The sequence below is a fragment of the Piliocolobus tephrosceles genome, chromosome 8 (genome assembly GCF_002776525.5).
Source record: "Piliocolobus tephrosceles isolate RC106 chromosome 8, ASM277652v3, whole genome shotgun sequence".
Taxonomy (NCBI): Eukaryota; Metazoa; Chordata; class Mammalia; order Primates; family Cercopithecidae; genus Piliocolobus; species Piliocolobus tephrosceles.
Window position 1 is genome coordinate 117,965,478 of NC_045441.1, and position 15,137 is coordinate 117,980,614.

Sequence of the window (15,137 nt, forward strand, 5' to 3'; positions counted from 1 at the left end):
GGCTTGAATCCCAGGTCCACTAACTGGGGGAAATTGCTTCATCTCTCTGCCTCCATGTCATCACCTGGAATTGTTATAAGCAGTCAGTCTGCAGTAGCAGCCACAGTTGGAGGTGATGAGTTGAGTGGGGGCCATGAAGGCTGCGATGGGAAGGCCAGGTGCAGGGAACCCACACACTTGCCTCTTCCCCTAGGTCTGTGCCTATGGCCCCGGTCTCAAGGGTGGACTGGTAGGCACCCCGGCACCATTCTCCATCGACACCAAGGGGGCTGGCACAGGTGGCCTGGGGCTGACTGTGGAGGGCCCCTGCGAGGCCAAGATCGAATGCCAGGACAATGGTGATGGCTCATGTGCTGTCAGCTACCTGCCCACGGAGCCTGGCGAGTACACCATCAACATCCTGTTTGCCGAAGCCCACATCCCTGGCTCACCCTTCAAAGCTACCATCCGGCCCGTGTTTGACCCAAGCAAGGTGCGGGCCAGTGGGCCGGGCCTGGAGCGCGGCAAGGCCGGTGAGGCAGCCACCTTCACTGTGGACTGCTCAGAGGCAGGCGAGGCAGAGCTGACCATTGAGATCCTGTCAGATGCCGGGGTCAAGGCCGAGGTGCTGATTCACAATAACGCGGACGGCACCTACCACATCACCTACAGCCCCGCCTTCCCCGGCACCTACACCATTACCATCAAGTATGGCGGGCATCCGGTGCCCAAATTCCCCACCCGCGTCCATGTGCAGCCTGCGGTCGATACCAGTGGCGTCAAGGTCTCAGGGCCTGGTGTTGAGCCACACGGTGAGTGGTCAGGAGGAGCCAAGTGAGGTCAAGTGGCAGGTGCAGGAGCTGGGTAGTCGGTGGGAGGGAGGGAAGCAGAGCTGAGGGCTGGGGGAGCCACCTGGCATGAAGGGAGGGCTCTCAGGGCAGCCCTAAAGTCCTTACTGGCCCAGAAGCCCCAGAGAAGGAGTGGAGGGGAAGACTGGGAGTGGAGACTGGCCTCTGCTCTTGTGGCAAAACTGCACCTGCCTCTGGGCGTTTTTCTGGAGAGGTCTCTTCTTTCATGTGCGTAAGGGGTACTCTGATGCAAAAAGCTAAAACTGTGCTCTAGAGGGGGGCAGGGGGAAAGCTTTGGGGTAGAGGATGACAAGAGTCAGGAGACAAGAGTCAGGGAATGGGCCATCTGCCGGGGCCAGACCCTGGCTAGGCATGGGGCACGGCAGAGGGATGAAAGACCTAGGCCCACAGCCTGGTGGGTGACTCATGCGAACAGAGAATGTCACTACATGGAGAAGGGAGTGAAGCCAGAGACTGGAGCTCATGGAGGTGCAGGGCAGGGTGGGGGCCCAGCCTCTGATCAGAGGAGCAGCCTGGGAGTTGGGGAGTGGGAGAGGAGGGGGAGAGGAGGGGAAGAGTAGAAGGAGAGGAGAGGGAGAGGAGGGGGAGAGGAGAGGGAGAGGAGGGGGAGAGGAGAGGCAACATCTGTGTGAAGGCTGCCCCCACCCCTGCTGAGCATGCCATCCCTGGGCTCCAGGTGTCCTGCGGGAGGTGACCACTGAGTTCACTGTGGATGCAAGATCCTTAACAGCCACAGGCGGCAACCACGTGACAGCTCGAGTGCTCAACCCCTCGGGGGCCAAGACAGACACTTATGTGACAGACAATGGGGACGGCACCTACCGAGTACAGTACACCGCCTACGAGGAGGGTGAGGGCCGGTGGAGGGCCGGGCGAGTGGGCAGGGCCGGCCTCTGATGATATTGTGCTTGGGGCAGGAGGGGTGGTGGGGGTGCACACTCCCTGATTGATGCCCCTGCGGCTGGCTTCCAGGCGTGCATTTGGTGGAGGTCCTGTATGATGAGGTCGCTGTGCCCAAGAGCCCCTTCCGAGTGGGCGTCACCGAGGGCTGTGATCCCACCCGCGTCCGGGCCTTCGGGCCAGGCCTGGAGGGTGGCTTGGTTAACAAGGCCAACCGCTTCACTGTGGAGACCAGGTATCCTCCCCCTTTGCTAGCCTAAACCTGTGACCACCCTTTCCCAGCCCCTGGCCCTCCTTGCTCGTCCCTCTATCTGTACCTCAGCCCCACCCCATCCTCTCTCTGGGGTGAGGCAGGAGCAGACCCCCTGCCAGGACTCCAGATCAGCCCCTGGCTCATTTCTCCTCAGCTGGGTCCCCAGTGGCCTGCCCTCTTTCCTCCCTGTCCCCCCATTCAGCTACTCCCCCATCTTCACTCACTGGTCTTATGAAGCTGATGGGGGGGTGTCATCTCTCAGGGGAGCCGGCACCGGGGGCCTTGGCCTAGCCATCGAGGGTCCCTCAGAAGCCAAGATGTCCTGCAAGGACAACAAGGATGGTAGCTGCACCGTGGAGTACATCCCCTTCACCCCTGGAGACTATGACGTCAACATCACCTTCGGGGGGCGGCCCATCCCAGGTGTGCAGAGAGAGTGGTCGGGGTCTCAGGGAAGACAAGGGAGGATGCAGGATGCTCACCCCACAAGGGGGAAACTGGAAGGAAGTTAGATGAAAACATTCATAGAGAGGACAGCCGAGAGCAGGTCAGGGCTGGAGCCGAGCCAGAGGGAGGACGTGGAGGAGGCAGGCAGTGAGGGTTGATACGACTGCCCCCCCGGTCAATCCTAGGAACACACTCTGGCCTCCTTGCCTGGCGCTCAAGACGTCGGCTGTGCAGGTCCACCGCTCACTGTGTGTCTGGAAACTCAGACACAGCCCACTCCTCTTGGTGGCTCAGGCCAGCCTCGGGCCTTCTTGCCCGCATCGTCTGCAGAATTCCCCTTTCCCTCTGCGGGCCCAGCTGCCCAGACAGGTTACGTCTTCAAATATTGCATGACTTGGGACTGCTGAAATTGGAAATATTTTCCCTTATCTAATTTCCCATATTTTTATTATTTCAGCCACAGTGTCAGAAATACATTTCATTTTTAAAAACATTTTATTTTCACAGTTTATTAATTTAGGAAGGCCTTCTCTTCCAGGCCTGGGACCCACACGAGTGAGGTTTACCCAGCCTCAGTCTGCAGTCAAGTTCATTTATTCTTGTTGCATTTTCTTAGCAAGTTCCTAGGCATTTTCCCATGTTGGTCTGGCTTCCCTATGGGCATTTCAAAGGCAGGGAAGGCCTCCTCCTCCAAGGCACCTCAGCATCAGGGGGACACACCCGGGCTGGTGGCAGGGTCTGATGTCCTTCTCCTCACAGGGAGCCCATTCCGGGTGCCGGTGAAGGATGTGGTGGACCCTGGGAAGGTGAAGTGCTCGGGACCAGGGCTGGGGGCTGGTGTCAGGGCCCGGGTCCCCCAGACCTTCACAGTGGACTGCAGTCAAGCTGGCCGGGCGCCCCTGCAGGTGGCTGTGCTGGGCCCCACAGGTATAGAATGGCCGGGGCAGGGAGGAGGGAGGTGGGGCAGGATGCCCAGAGGCTCTGCTGACCCTGCGCGCCTTGCCCAGGTGTGGCCGAGCCTGTGGAGGTGCGGGATAATGGAGATGGCACCCACACTGTCCACTACACCCCAGCCACTGACGGGCCCTACACGGTAGCTGTCAAGTATGCAGACCAGGAGGTGCCACGCAGGTGAGGACCAGCACTGGGCTCCTGTGCTGTGACTGAGCTCTGGGGGCGCTCCTGCTAGGGCGGCACTGCAGGGTCACTGCTGGGGTCCCCGGGAGAGCCCTCCCAGCTGTCAGCCTCGTCCAGTCTCATCGCCCCATCCTGCTCTTCCCCAGGGCTCTCTGCCCTGAGGCTATCCTGCCCCAGGAGCTTTTACAGCAAAACTAGCGCCTTAGGAAAAGTGCAGGAGGCCTGGGCCAGGGCCTCCTCCCGGACCCTCCTACAGCACCTTCCGGGGGAATGGAGAAGTGCCCTGGGTCTGTCGAGGGAGTCCCAGAGTGCCCCTGCCCCCAGACTTGGAATGTCATCGGCTTCTCGGAATTGGCCTCTCCTGCCTGCCCCACAGTCCCCCTTCCTGTTTATGTCTATGGGGAGGACTCTGGCTCAAGATGAGATCACCCCTCCGCCCCGTCCATGCCCCCCAGCCAACTGTTTATCCCTTCTGCTCCTCAAGCCCCTTCAAGATCAAGGTCCTTCCAGCTCATGATGCCAGCAAAGTGCGGGCCAGCGGCCCAGGCCTCAATGCCTCTGGGATCCCTGCCAGTCTGCCTGTGGAGTTCACCATCGATGCACGGGACGCGGGCGAGGGGTTGCTCACGGTCCAGATCCTGGTGAGTCTCTGCACAGCCCACCCCCCAGGTCATGCTCCAGGCACAGGCGGGCCTTGACCTCTGCTTCTCCCTCAGGACCCCGAGGGTAAGCCCAAGAAGGCCAACATCCGGGACAATGGGGATGGCACATACACTGTGTCCTACCTGCCAGACATGAGCGGCCGGTACACCATCACCATCAAGTATGGCGGCGACGAGATCCCCTACTCACCCTTCCGCATCCATGCTCTGCCCACCGGGGACGCCAGCAAGTGCCTCGTCACAGGTGGGTGCCCACTCGCTGCCTGTGCCCTGCTTACCACCCAGCCCCTCAAAGCCCCTCCAGAGCCCTGGCCTGGTCCCCAGGGGTCCACTGGTCAGACAGCACACATGCCCTAGCCCTGGCCCCTCCCTCACCCCTGCCCAATGCCCCAGCCCGCGCTGGGCACCGCCTGGCCTCACTCTGTTCTCTCTTTCCAGTGTCCATTGGAGGCCACGGCCTGGGTGAGTGCCCTTTCTCTCCTCTTCTTGCTGTGGGCCAGGGTGGTTGGAGGTAGGCGGTGGGCAGCGGGAACAGAGAGGGCTGGCTCCAGCCCTCCAGCCCCCCAGCCCCCTGAGCAGGATCTCCCACATGGCAGGTGCCTGCCTGGGCCCCCGAATCCAGATTGGGCAGGAGACGGTGATCACGGTGGATGCCAAGGCAGCCGGCGAGGGGAAGGTGACATGCACGGTGTCCACACCGGATGGGGCAGAGCTCGATGTGGACGTGGTTGAGAACCACGATGGTACCTTTGACATCTACTACACAGCGCCCGAGCCGGGCAAGTACGTCATCACCATCCGCTTCGGGGGCGAGCACATCCCGAACAGCCCCTTCCACGTGCTGGTAAGTTCTGCAGCCACAGCAAGACTAGATGGCTGGGGAGGGGGGCCTGGCCCTTTTAGCAGCAGCAGGGATCCCCAATAACTGTCCCCAAGGAGTCCCACTTGTCTGAGGGCTCCTGGGGCCAGAGTGCTCCTGGATGGAGCCTTAGCTTTCCCCACAGCCCTCTGAAATGGGAGGAGAGCATGGTCCTGCCCTCTGCCCAGTGCTGTCAGCTCTCTGTGGAGGAACCCACTGTGTTCTCCACCATCCCCAGCTCCATCTCCCCAGAGGCTTCCCTGCAAGAAGATGAAGCCCTCCGAGGGGCGAGCACCCAAGATATCAGCCAGCATTTCAGGTTCCTGGACCATTCTCTGAGTCAGCCCTTAGGCCTGTGAGGCTGCCACACCCTGTGCCCCCATGCCTTGCCTCCCCAGGCGTGTGACCCCCTACCACATGAGGAGGAGCCCTCTGAAGTGCCACAGCTGCGCCAGTCCTACGCTCCTCCCCGGCCTGGCGCCCGCCCCACACACTGGGTACTGCGCCTCCCACCAGGCGATGTCCTCCTTCTCCTCTTCCCCTTCCCTCATTTCTTCTCTCTACTCCTCTGCAGCCAGGGCAGGGACATGGTCTGGGGGCCTCTTGGGGAGCAGGCAGGAGTCAGGCTGGGCAGATGGAACCCCACTTGGGCACAGCACTCCTTCTCTTGCAGCTGATGCACCTCTCCTGCCACGCTGGTTTCACCATTAACTACCTTGTTCTTTCCTCACTCTCCAGCTTCAGCCATGGCATGAGCCAAACTCCTGAGCCTTCCCCAGTCACTGACTATTCCCTGTCACCTACTGCAGGCCACAGAGGAGCCAGTGGTGCCTGTGGAGCCAATGGAGTCCATGCTAAGGCCCTTCAACCTGGTCATCCCCTTCGCGGTGCAGAAAGGGGAGCTCACAGGTACTGCCCTGCGGCCCCCAGGCATGAGGGCTGAGGGGAGATACCCTCCTCCAGGTCCAGCCCCGTGTCTTAGAGATGAAAACCAAGGCCCAGAGAGAGGAAGTGAGCTCTCTCCAGGGTCACACAACAAGTTGGGCAGAGCCAGAACTCAGGTGCAAGCCATCTGTCCCCATTTCAGGGCTCAGGCCACTGCCACAGGCTGTCTCCTGGTGCCTGGCCTCTCAGGTGGCAGCAGAAGCACTCAGGACCAGGCCTGGGACAGCAGGGAGGTTGCAGTGGGGGAAATCAGGGTCCCCACGTAACTGTGTCTGCCCTGCAGGAGAGGTGCGGATGCCCTCGGGGAAGACGGCGCGGCCCAACATCACTGACAACAAGGACGGCACCATCACGGTGAGGTACGCACCCACCGAGAAAGGCCTGCACCAGATGGGGATCAAGTATGACGGCAACCACATCCCTGGTGAGCTGAGGGCTGGGCTGGGCTGGGGCTTGGGTGAGAGGAGCAGGCAGCAGCTGCAGTCCTGCCTTCCTTCTTTCAACAAATATTTATTGAGCACCTGCTGTGTGCAGACACCAGGCGAGGCCCGAGGGAGGCTTATACCCCAGTGAGAAGCAGACCTCCACGAGCCGGGTCCCTGCGGCACAGACGGAGGGGGTTGGCAGGGAGGCTGCTGGAAGGTGCTGGGGCCAAGGTGGGCTCAGACAATCCCTGATGCTGACCCAGCCCCCTTTTTCCCTGTTCCCCCAGGGAGCCCCTTGCAGTTCTACGTAGATGCCATCAACAGCCGCCATGTCAGTGCCTATGGGCCAGGCCTGAGCCATGGCATGGTCAACAAGCCAGCCACCTTCACCATTGTCACCAAAGATGCTGGAGAAGGTGAGGGAGCTGCAGCCTGGGGGCTGGGGTGGGGACTCGCCAGGGGCAGGGGTGAGGGCAGGACCTCTGATCTTGGCCACACCTCCACCTACAGGGGGTCTGTCGCTGGCCGTGGAGGGCCCATCCAAGGCAGAGATCACCTGTAAGGACAACAAGGATGGCACCTGCACCGTGTCCTACCTGCCGACCGCGCCTGGAGACTACAGCATCATCGTGCGCTTCGATGACAAGCACATCCCGGGGAGCCCCTTCACCGCCAAGATCACAGGTGAGGCGGGTGTATGGGCACGTGTAGCCCATGAGACACACACACCACATACAGTGCAGAGATGTGCAAGCCCAGCCCGTTCAAGTCACTCATGACGTTAGGGCAGAGGCCCTTCAAGTTGTAAGGGGTTATATTTTGAAAAATGTAAAAACACTGTGTTCTCCACGGCAGCTAAGAAGCAGTCAGCCACTCCTGTGCCTGAAAACACATTGCCTCATTTAGTCTTTGAAGTCACTTTTTTTTGTTTTTGTTTTTTGAGACGGAGTCTCGCTCTGTCGCCCAGATTGGAGTGCAGTGGCACAATCTCGGCTCACTGCAACCTCCGCCTGCCGGGTTCATGCCATTCTCCTGCCTCAGCCTCCCGAGTAGCTGGGACTACAGGTGCCTACCACCACGCCTGGCTAATTTTTTGTAGTTTTAGTGGAGATGGGGTTTCACTGTGTTAGCCAGGATGGTCTCGATCTCCCGACCTTGTGATCCGCCCGCCTGGGCCTCCCAAAGTGCTGGGATTACAGGTGTGAGCAACCGCGCCCAGCCTGAAGTCACTCTTAAGAAGTTAGAGCATGGATAATCTTTTTGATGGATAAGGAACCCCTGTCCCAGAGAGGCCAAGCAACGTGATTACAGTCACACAGCGAGGAAGGGGTCTGTGTGGTCCAGTCTAGTGTTTTGTTATCACGACACCATGTGACTCAGGGTTAAAACGCAGCAGGCTTTCTTTAGGGATTTAGCCCACAAGGACTGAGGCAGCCACAGTAGAATTGGGGTACAGGCCCCTCTTAGTCTCTGGCAGCTCACATGTGAGTGCAGACTGGGCTTTCCAGGCCTTGGGCCTCTGTGCGCCTGGGAGTGGCCCCCCATGTCTGTTGAGTCCAGCAGGGTCTGCCCAGGAGGGTTCCTGAGCCCTGTGAGGGCAGGGCCTGTCTGGAGTCACAGCAGCCTGATGCCCCAACTCCCCCACCAGGCGATGACTCCATGAGGACCTCACAGCTGAACGTGGGTACCTCCACGGATGTGTCGCTGAAGATCACCGAGAGTGATCTGAGCCAGCTAACCGCCAGCATCCGTGCCCCCTCGGGCAACGAGGAGCCCTGCCTGCTGAAGCGCCTGCCCAACCGGCACATCGGTGAGTGCGGGGCCTCACGGAGACCTCAGGGGTGGGGGCCCACAGGATGCTCTGCCTAACACCTCCTTTCCACAGGGATCTCCTTCACTCCCAAGGAGGTGGGGGAGCATGTGGTGAGCGTGCGCAAGAGTGGCAAGCACGTCACCAACAGCCCCTTCAAGATCCTGGTGGGGCCATCTGAGATCGGGGATGCCAGCAAGGTGCGGGTCTGGGGCAAGGGCCTTTCTGAGGGACACACGTTCCAGGTGGCAGAGTTCATCGTGGACACTCGCAATGCAGGTATCTCCTGCCCCAGAGACCCCCATTCCAGCGGGTGCCTCCCACAGGCACTTGTCCTTCTGTCCGGCCCAGCACCCCCTTGGCTGCACTCTCCTCCCAAGAACTTCCTGGCCAGTCTGTGTCAGGATTCGCATTCTGCGGCCCACTGGGGAAAGTGAATGGCCCTGCATCAGTTCTCTCCCTTTGAAGAGAAAGGTTAGCTGTCCTGAGTTTCTGTCCCTCTCTTGCTCACTGGAATCCAAGAGGCTTACCTTAGGGAATTTTCCAGACTGCCTGTCCCATGGCACCACCTCTCCTCCTACTAAGCCATTTTTGTTAGTGATCACTACACACATCCGGGCCCATTCTGGGTGCAGCCAGCAGTCGGGGGAGAGGAGAGCACTGTGGCTTGGCCAGCTTAGGACTGAGGGAGATGTGTTCCTTGCCTTCCCCCAGGGTATGGGGGCTTGGGGCTGAGTATTGAAGGCCCAAGCAAGGTGGACATCAACTGTGAGGACATGGAGGACGGGACATGCAAAGTCACCTACTGCCCCACCGAGCCCGGCACCTATATCATCAACATCAAGTTTGCTGACAAGCACGTGCCTGGTAAGGCTCTGGGCAGAGGTCGGGTGGCGAGAGACAGGGAGGCCAGGAGGCCGGGGGTCTGAGGTTCCTGACCCACCCTTTGTCCCCCCACTTCAGGAAGCCCCTTCACTGTGAAGGTGACCGGCGAGGGCCGCATGAAGGAAAGCATCACCCGGCGGAGACAGGCACCGTCCATCGCCACCATTGGCAGCACCTGTGACCTCAACCTCAAGATCCCAGGTAGAAGCCTGGAGGAGCCTGGGTGGGGCGGGTGGTGGGAGAGGGCTGGCCTGGGCCAGAGCCCACCTGTCAGGTCTCCACCCTGCTTCCTTACCCCTCGCTTCCCTCCCTCACCCTGGCTCCCTTGACCACACAGGGAACTGGTTCCAGATGGTGTCTGCCCAGGAGCGCCTGACACGCACCTTCACGCGCAGCAGCCACACCTACACCCGCACGGAGCGCACAGAGATCAGCAAGACGCGGGGCGGGGAGACAAAGCGCGAGGTGCGGGTGGAGGAGTCCACCCAGGTCGGAGGGGACCCCTTCCCTGCTGTGTTTGGGGACTTCCTGGGCCGGGAGCGCCTGGGCTCCTTCGGCAGCATCACCCGGCAGCAGGAGGGTGAGCACCGCGCACTGGGCCGCCCGGGTCTTCACAGTGGGATGGTTGGGTGCTGCTGACCAGGCTTGGTGCTGGCAGATTGGCCCCGAAGGCCAGGCAGGTCTGAGCAGAGGAGGAGGTTTAACTGATGGGGAGGGAAAGGCCAGAGCTAGGAGGAATCCCAGTGTTGCCCTGACATCCCCCAAACCCTGCAGGCGAGGCCAGCTCTCAGGACATGACTGCACAGGTGACCAGCCCATCGGGCAAGATGGAAGCCGCGGAGATCGTCGAGGGCGAGGACAGCGCCTACAGCGTGCGCTTTGTGCCCCAGGAGATGGGGCCCCATACGGTCGCTGTCAAGTACCGTGGCCAGCACGTGCCTGGCAGCCCCTTTCAGTTCACTGTGGGGCCGCTGGGTGAAGGCGGGGCCCACAAGGTGCGGGCCGGAGGCACAGGGCTGGAGCGAGGTGTGGCCGGCGTGCCAGGTAAGGGGCAGATGGCCAGGAGTGGGGATGAAGTCAGGACAGCCAATGTGAGGGGCGATGATGCTGAAGTCCCCTACCCTGCCTGTCCCCAGCTGAGTTCAGCATCTGGACCCGGGAGGCCGGTGCTGGGGGCCTGTCCATTGCTGTAGAGGGTCCTAGCAAGGCGGAGATTGCATTTGAGGATCGCAAAGATGGCTCCTGCGGTGTCTCCTATGTTGTCCAGGAACCAGGTGGGCGTCCACACGGGCAGTGGGGCTGGGCCTGCCTGACCTTCCAGACTGGGTTTCTGCTCACTGGAGAGGCAGGAGATGCTTGGGGCCACAGAACTCCCCTCCCCGGGGCCCCCTGCTCTTCCTCTGCCCCATCTCCCTCTACCCCACACCCTCGGAAACATGTGTCTGTCTCCAGGCCTGAGTGCTGACCAGGGAGTCTATCCTGGGATAAAGCCAGAGTGGGGAGGCTCCCGCCCTGCCAACTTCCATCCCGGAACCTGTGCTGACTGGTCTCTCTCCCTAGGTGACTATGAGGTCTCCATCAAGTTCAATGATGAGCACATCCCAGACAGCCCCTTCGTGGTGCCCGTGGCCTCCCTCTCGGATGACGCTCGCCGTCTCACCGTCACCAGCCTCCAGGTTTGTGCCCAGGGTGGGGGTGGAGGGTTTCTGCTATCTGAGAGATGGGTAAGAGTTGAGGACAGCAGGTCCATGGGGCCAGGGATTTAGCAGTGACCGTGGAAGGTCGTTAGAAGTCCCTTCCCGTAAGGCACAAGGCAGGGCCCTTGGGGACGGTGGGCTCTGACCCTGTGAGCTAGCCCCTACACTCAGGCGTGCCACGCCTCATTCTGCCTTTCTCAGGGTGGGTCTGCCTGTCCTACTGCTACCTGCCATTTCTTGTTTGTTCCACCGTCTCCTGTTCTAAGAATGCTAGATGCCAACATTTATAAGAATGAGAGTATAAAATCTAACAAACTAAGAGTAAACCAGTTTGCGGAAAGGGTGTGAGAGGCTCCTCTGAAGGGAATGCCTATGGCCTGCAGAGCCTGGGCTGCATCCTCTCCAGGCCGATGGGGGCCTGGCTTGCTTTCTCTTGCTGCTGACTTCTAGAGATGTGGTATCTTCCTTTCATTCTGTCATAGCGGACATGTGCAAGGAAGGCTCTCAGCAAGTCACACTGAAACATGCAAACCAGGGGGCCAGGTGTCCAGGGGACACACTGTAAAGGAGCTTCTGCATAAGGGGCATAGACCAGGCCTCACCCCAGCTCCTTATCCCACGTACCTCCTGGCTGCCCCTCAGGGTGGCCACATTAGCCAGCCCATCCAGGGTCCTTGTGCATCTCCTCCTCCCACTCCTGAACCCGGTTCCCCAGTGCAGGCTCCAGTCCCTCCCCCAGAGCCCTTCTGTGCTTCTTCTGGGTCCTCCCTGTTGATCCACCTCCTCCAGGAAGCTTTCCCAGGCCAGTCCAGCCAAACTCAGCTTCCTACCTCAGAGCTCTCTGGCACCACCAGCCCACAGAGCCCATCAGGCACTTGCCCTCTGCTCTCAGCCTGCTTCACACAGAGTGGGGCCCTTCCTTCCTCAGCCAGGACAGGGCACATCACCTCTCATCTCCCACACACCAAGCACAGCTAGGATAGCAGGTGCACGCATAGGGTTGCATACCAGACCCTGGCTCCTCCTGCTCCCAGGCTGGTCTGGCAGGCAGGGGCCAGGCTGGGCGTAGGGTGGTGGCAGCCTTTGGGCTGGGCTTACGGTGAGCACCATGTGGGGCTTCAGAGAAGACTGCTCCAGCCCTGGTCTCCCAGGAGTCTGAGCATCCTCCTCGGCCTTTGCAGGAGACGGGGCTCAAGGTGAACCAGCCAGCGTCCTTTGCGGTGCAGCTGAACGGCGCACGGGGCGTGATTGATGCCCGGGTGCACACACCCTCGGGGGCTGTGGAGGAGTGCTATGTCTCTGAGCTAGACAGTGGTGAGCTGGCCCTGCCCCTGCCAACCCCCTGCTGGGCTGGGGCCTTCTATGAAGGGGAGGGGAAGGATGGAGGGTAAGCCACCAACCCTCTATCCACAGACAAGCATACCATCCGCTTCATCCCCCACGAGAATGGCGTCCACTCCATCGATGTCAAGTTCAATGGTGCCCACATCCCTGGAAGTCCCTTCAAGATCCGCGTTGGGGAGCAGAGCCAGGCTGGGGACCCAGGCTTGGTGTCAGCCTATGGTCCTGGACTCGAGGGAGGCACTACCGGTGAGTGCCTGGAGCTGGGGAACAGGGTGACTTCTAGGAGTGCTTGGCCACTAGTCTGTTGTTGCCTTGCTCCAGAGGCAGGAGCCCTGCTTCCTGAGCCACGAGTCCCCACAGAGGCTGTCCAGGGGGCTGGAGCCCAGCCCCTCTTGGGCCACAAGCTCTTCCTACTCTCAGCCTTGCTACCTCTGGCCCTTAGGTGTGTCATCAGAGTTCATCGTGAACACCCTGAACGCCGGCTCGGGGGCCTTGTCTGTCACCATTGATGGCCCCTCCAAGGTGCAGCTGGACTGTCGGGAGTGTCCTGAGGGCCACGTGGTCACTTACACTCCCATGGCCCCTGGCAACTACCTCATTGCCATCAAGTATGGTGGCCCCCAGCACATCGTGGGCAGCCCCTTCAAGGCCAAGGTCACCGGTGAGTGCTGGCTTCAGGGAGGTCCATCCAACCTGCAGCCCAGTCCAGCCTGGAGGGCTCCGGTGGCCACGCACATCCAGACCATAGTCTGACCCCAGACATCATGGTCAGTTTACCAGGGCTAGAGGTGGGCCTGGCTCTACACAGCACACATTCTGTGGAGTCAGGCATGATGGTGTAAAAGTCCCATTCTTCCTCTCCATCGCGGCCGCTGACTCCTTCAGCTCTGGCCTGCGCTGGCTCCTCAGGCTCTAGCATCACTTTCTTCCCTCCTGGCTTCCCGTATTCCTCGGCTCCAAAGAAGACACAGTCAGTATTGAGCAAGCTCCCCTCCTGAGGCTGTGTGTAGGATGAGTTGGGTGGGTGTGCCTTTGCAAAGTGACTCTAATCCTGTGAGTTAGCCTGAGTTCCCAAAGCCTGCAAGGGTGAGGGGCACAGCGTCTGAGGCCCCAGCCCTGGGGTGGAGCACCAGTTGGAGCTGGCAGCTCAGGGCCCTGGCTGGGGATGGGGCTGTGCTCCTAGAGTGGCCCTTGGAGGAATTTGGGGGGAGCCCCGAATGCAGGCAGTGAGTCCCACAGGGTGGCAGTGCTGGCCGAGGGTCCCCTGCCTGGGGAAGAACAGGAAGCCCTTCTGACCAGGTTTGCGCCCCCTCCACCCGCCCCTCAGGTCCGAGGCTGTCTGGAGGCCACAGCCTTCACGAAACATCCACCGTTCTGGTGGAGACTGTGACCAAGTCTTCCTCAAGCCGGGGCTCCAGCTACAGCTCCATCCCCAAGTTCTCCTCGGATGCCAGCAAGGTGGTGACTCGGGGCCCTGGGCTGTCCCAGGCCTTCGTGGGCCAGAAGAACTCCTTCACCGTGGACTGCAGCAAAGCAGGCAGGTGGCGGGGGGAGGGCGTCTCCCGGGGTGCCAGCAAGAGGCCGTCGGGGAGCAGGGTGCGGGTCACAGTAGGGACTCCCTGGTGTGAGCCCGTCCCTCTGCCTCCCTCTCCAGGCACCAACATGATGATGGTGGGCGTGCACGGCCCCAAGACCCCCTGTGAGGAGGTGTACGTGAAGCACATGGGAAACCGGGTGTACAATGTCACCTACACCGTCAAGGAGAAAGGGGACTACATCCTCATCGTCAAGTGGGGTGACGAAAGTGTCCCTGGAAGCCCCTTCAAAGTCAAGGTCCCTTGAATGCCAAAAAAGTACCGCCCCAGCCTCAGCCCCCACCTCCAGCCACACACACATTACACACACACACACACACACACACGTGCCACACCCAGACACACGCACAGAATCAGACACTACAAACACCTGCCTTGGGGGTGAAGTGAAGGCACAGCCTCCCCACCCCACTGCGCCCCGGGGGTTGGAAGACCTAGTCTGTGTTAGGACAGTGTCCCTCCCTGGGAATGTGACATGAGGGCAGACTGGGGCCAGGCTCAGGGGCAGAGGCTGGGACATGAGGGGCTGACGAGGCCAGGGAAGCCCTGAGTTTTCTGGCAGGGCTGAGCAGTGGGAGAGCATTGTGTTGTGGGTGTCTGTGTGTGAGGTCACCCTCAATCTGCACCGCCGGCCAGCCACCCTCCTGTCCCTGAGGACTTGGTCTGGTCCCTCTGGTAGCTTCAACCCCAGACTTTTAAGGACTTGGAAAGGAAAGCACAATCAGAGAAGAAAACAGCCCCTGAATCAGCAGGAGTGGCCTGGCACATGGACCGGCCCGAGCGATGTGTACTCCGCCCAAGCCAGGCTCCCAGGGGGCCTGAGTTCTCTCTCACTGTCTCTTTTTTAAAAATGGTTGCACAGCTCTGCCCCATGGGGGGCCTTTTTTACACACTGCGAGGCCCAGCTTTCTAGGGGACTTTTGCACATGTCATGCAGCTCAGCTGGGAGCTGCTTAGGTGGAAAACTCCAAATAAAGTGCGGCTGTCGCAGAGGCTTGGCTGTTCCTTGCGGGTGTGCTCTCTGTGGCTGGCTGCCCTCTGGCCTGCCACACGAGAAACTGGGCCCTGGGGAGGCAGAGGCAGCCTGGCTGTCCCCTGGAAGATTGACCCAGGTCGAGGGGAAGATCCTGGGGCAGAAGTGAGGTCTGGGATGTTGGCAGAGTGCCTGAAAGAACCGGGGGCAGGGGCTCGGGGATGTGGGAAGGGGTCCCAGCGGGAGGGTTCGTGGACAGTACAGGGTGTGGATACTGTGTTCTACAGTACTGCCCCAGGACCCCTGGGAGGCCAATTGCAGTTCAGCCTGACCTCAAGGATGTTTTTCCAATTAAGA

The 15,137-nt window shown here is 60.5% G+C and overlaps 1 protein-coding gene across 4 annotated transcripts in view; it reads left to right on the top strand.

Moving 5' to 3' along the window:
• The window catches only part of FLNC (filamin C), a 28,944-nt gene extending 14,147 nt beyond the window's left edge, over positions 1-14,797 (top strand). The window contains exons 21-48 of one of the 4 annotated variants that reach the window (XM_023223495.1): positions 194-791; positions 1,525-1,698; positions 1,821-1,983; positions 2,264-2,424; positions 3,208-3,375; positions 3,456-3,579; positions 4,070-4,226; positions 4,302-4,491; positions 4,686-4,709; positions 4,844-5,091; positions 5,505-5,603; positions 5,916-6,015; positions 6,335-6,475; positions 6,764-6,892; positions 6,987-7,160; positions 8,125-8,286; positions 8,362-8,565; positions 9,001-9,153; positions 9,250-9,372; positions 9,509-9,751; positions 9,946-10,215; positions 10,308-10,445; positions 10,732-10,847; positions 12,050-12,182; positions 12,282-12,458; positions 12,655-12,873; positions 13,540-13,749; positions 13,867-14,797. In XM_023223495.1, the coding sequence (XP_023079263.1) occupies positions 194-791; positions 1,525-1,698; positions 1,821-1,983; positions 2,264-2,424; positions 3,208-3,375; positions 3,456-3,579; positions 4,070-4,226; positions 4,302-4,491; positions 4,686-4,709; positions 4,844-5,091; positions 5,505-5,603; positions 5,916-6,015; positions 6,335-6,475; positions 6,764-6,892; positions 6,987-7,160; positions 8,125-8,286; positions 8,362-8,565; positions 9,001-9,153; positions 9,250-9,372; positions 9,509-9,751; positions 9,946-10,215; positions 10,308-10,445; positions 10,732-10,847; positions 12,050-12,182; positions 12,282-12,458; positions 12,655-12,873; positions 13,540-13,749; positions 13,867-14,054 (4,986 nt within the window). In that variant the 3' untranslated portion in view covers positions 14,055-14,797. Of the gene's footprint in view, positions 1-193; positions 792-1,524; positions 1,699-1,820; positions 1,984-2,263; positions 2,425-3,207; positions 3,376-3,455; positions 3,580-4,069; positions 4,227-4,301; positions 4,492-4,685; positions 4,710-4,843; positions 5,110-5,303; positions 5,325-5,504; positions 5,604-5,915; positions 6,016-6,334; positions 6,476-6,763; positions 6,893-6,986; positions 7,161-8,124; positions 8,287-8,361; positions 8,566-9,000; positions 9,154-9,249; positions 9,373-9,508; positions 9,752-9,945; positions 10,216-10,307; positions 10,446-10,731; positions 10,848-12,049; positions 12,183-12,281; positions 12,459-12,654; positions 12,874-13,539; positions 13,750-13,866 lie in introns of all 4 variants that reach the window. The other 3 variants (XM_023223496.1, XM_023223497.1, XM_023223498.1) reach the window with 3 other exon arrangements.
• Positions 14,798-15,137: the final 340 nt, after the last annotated feature.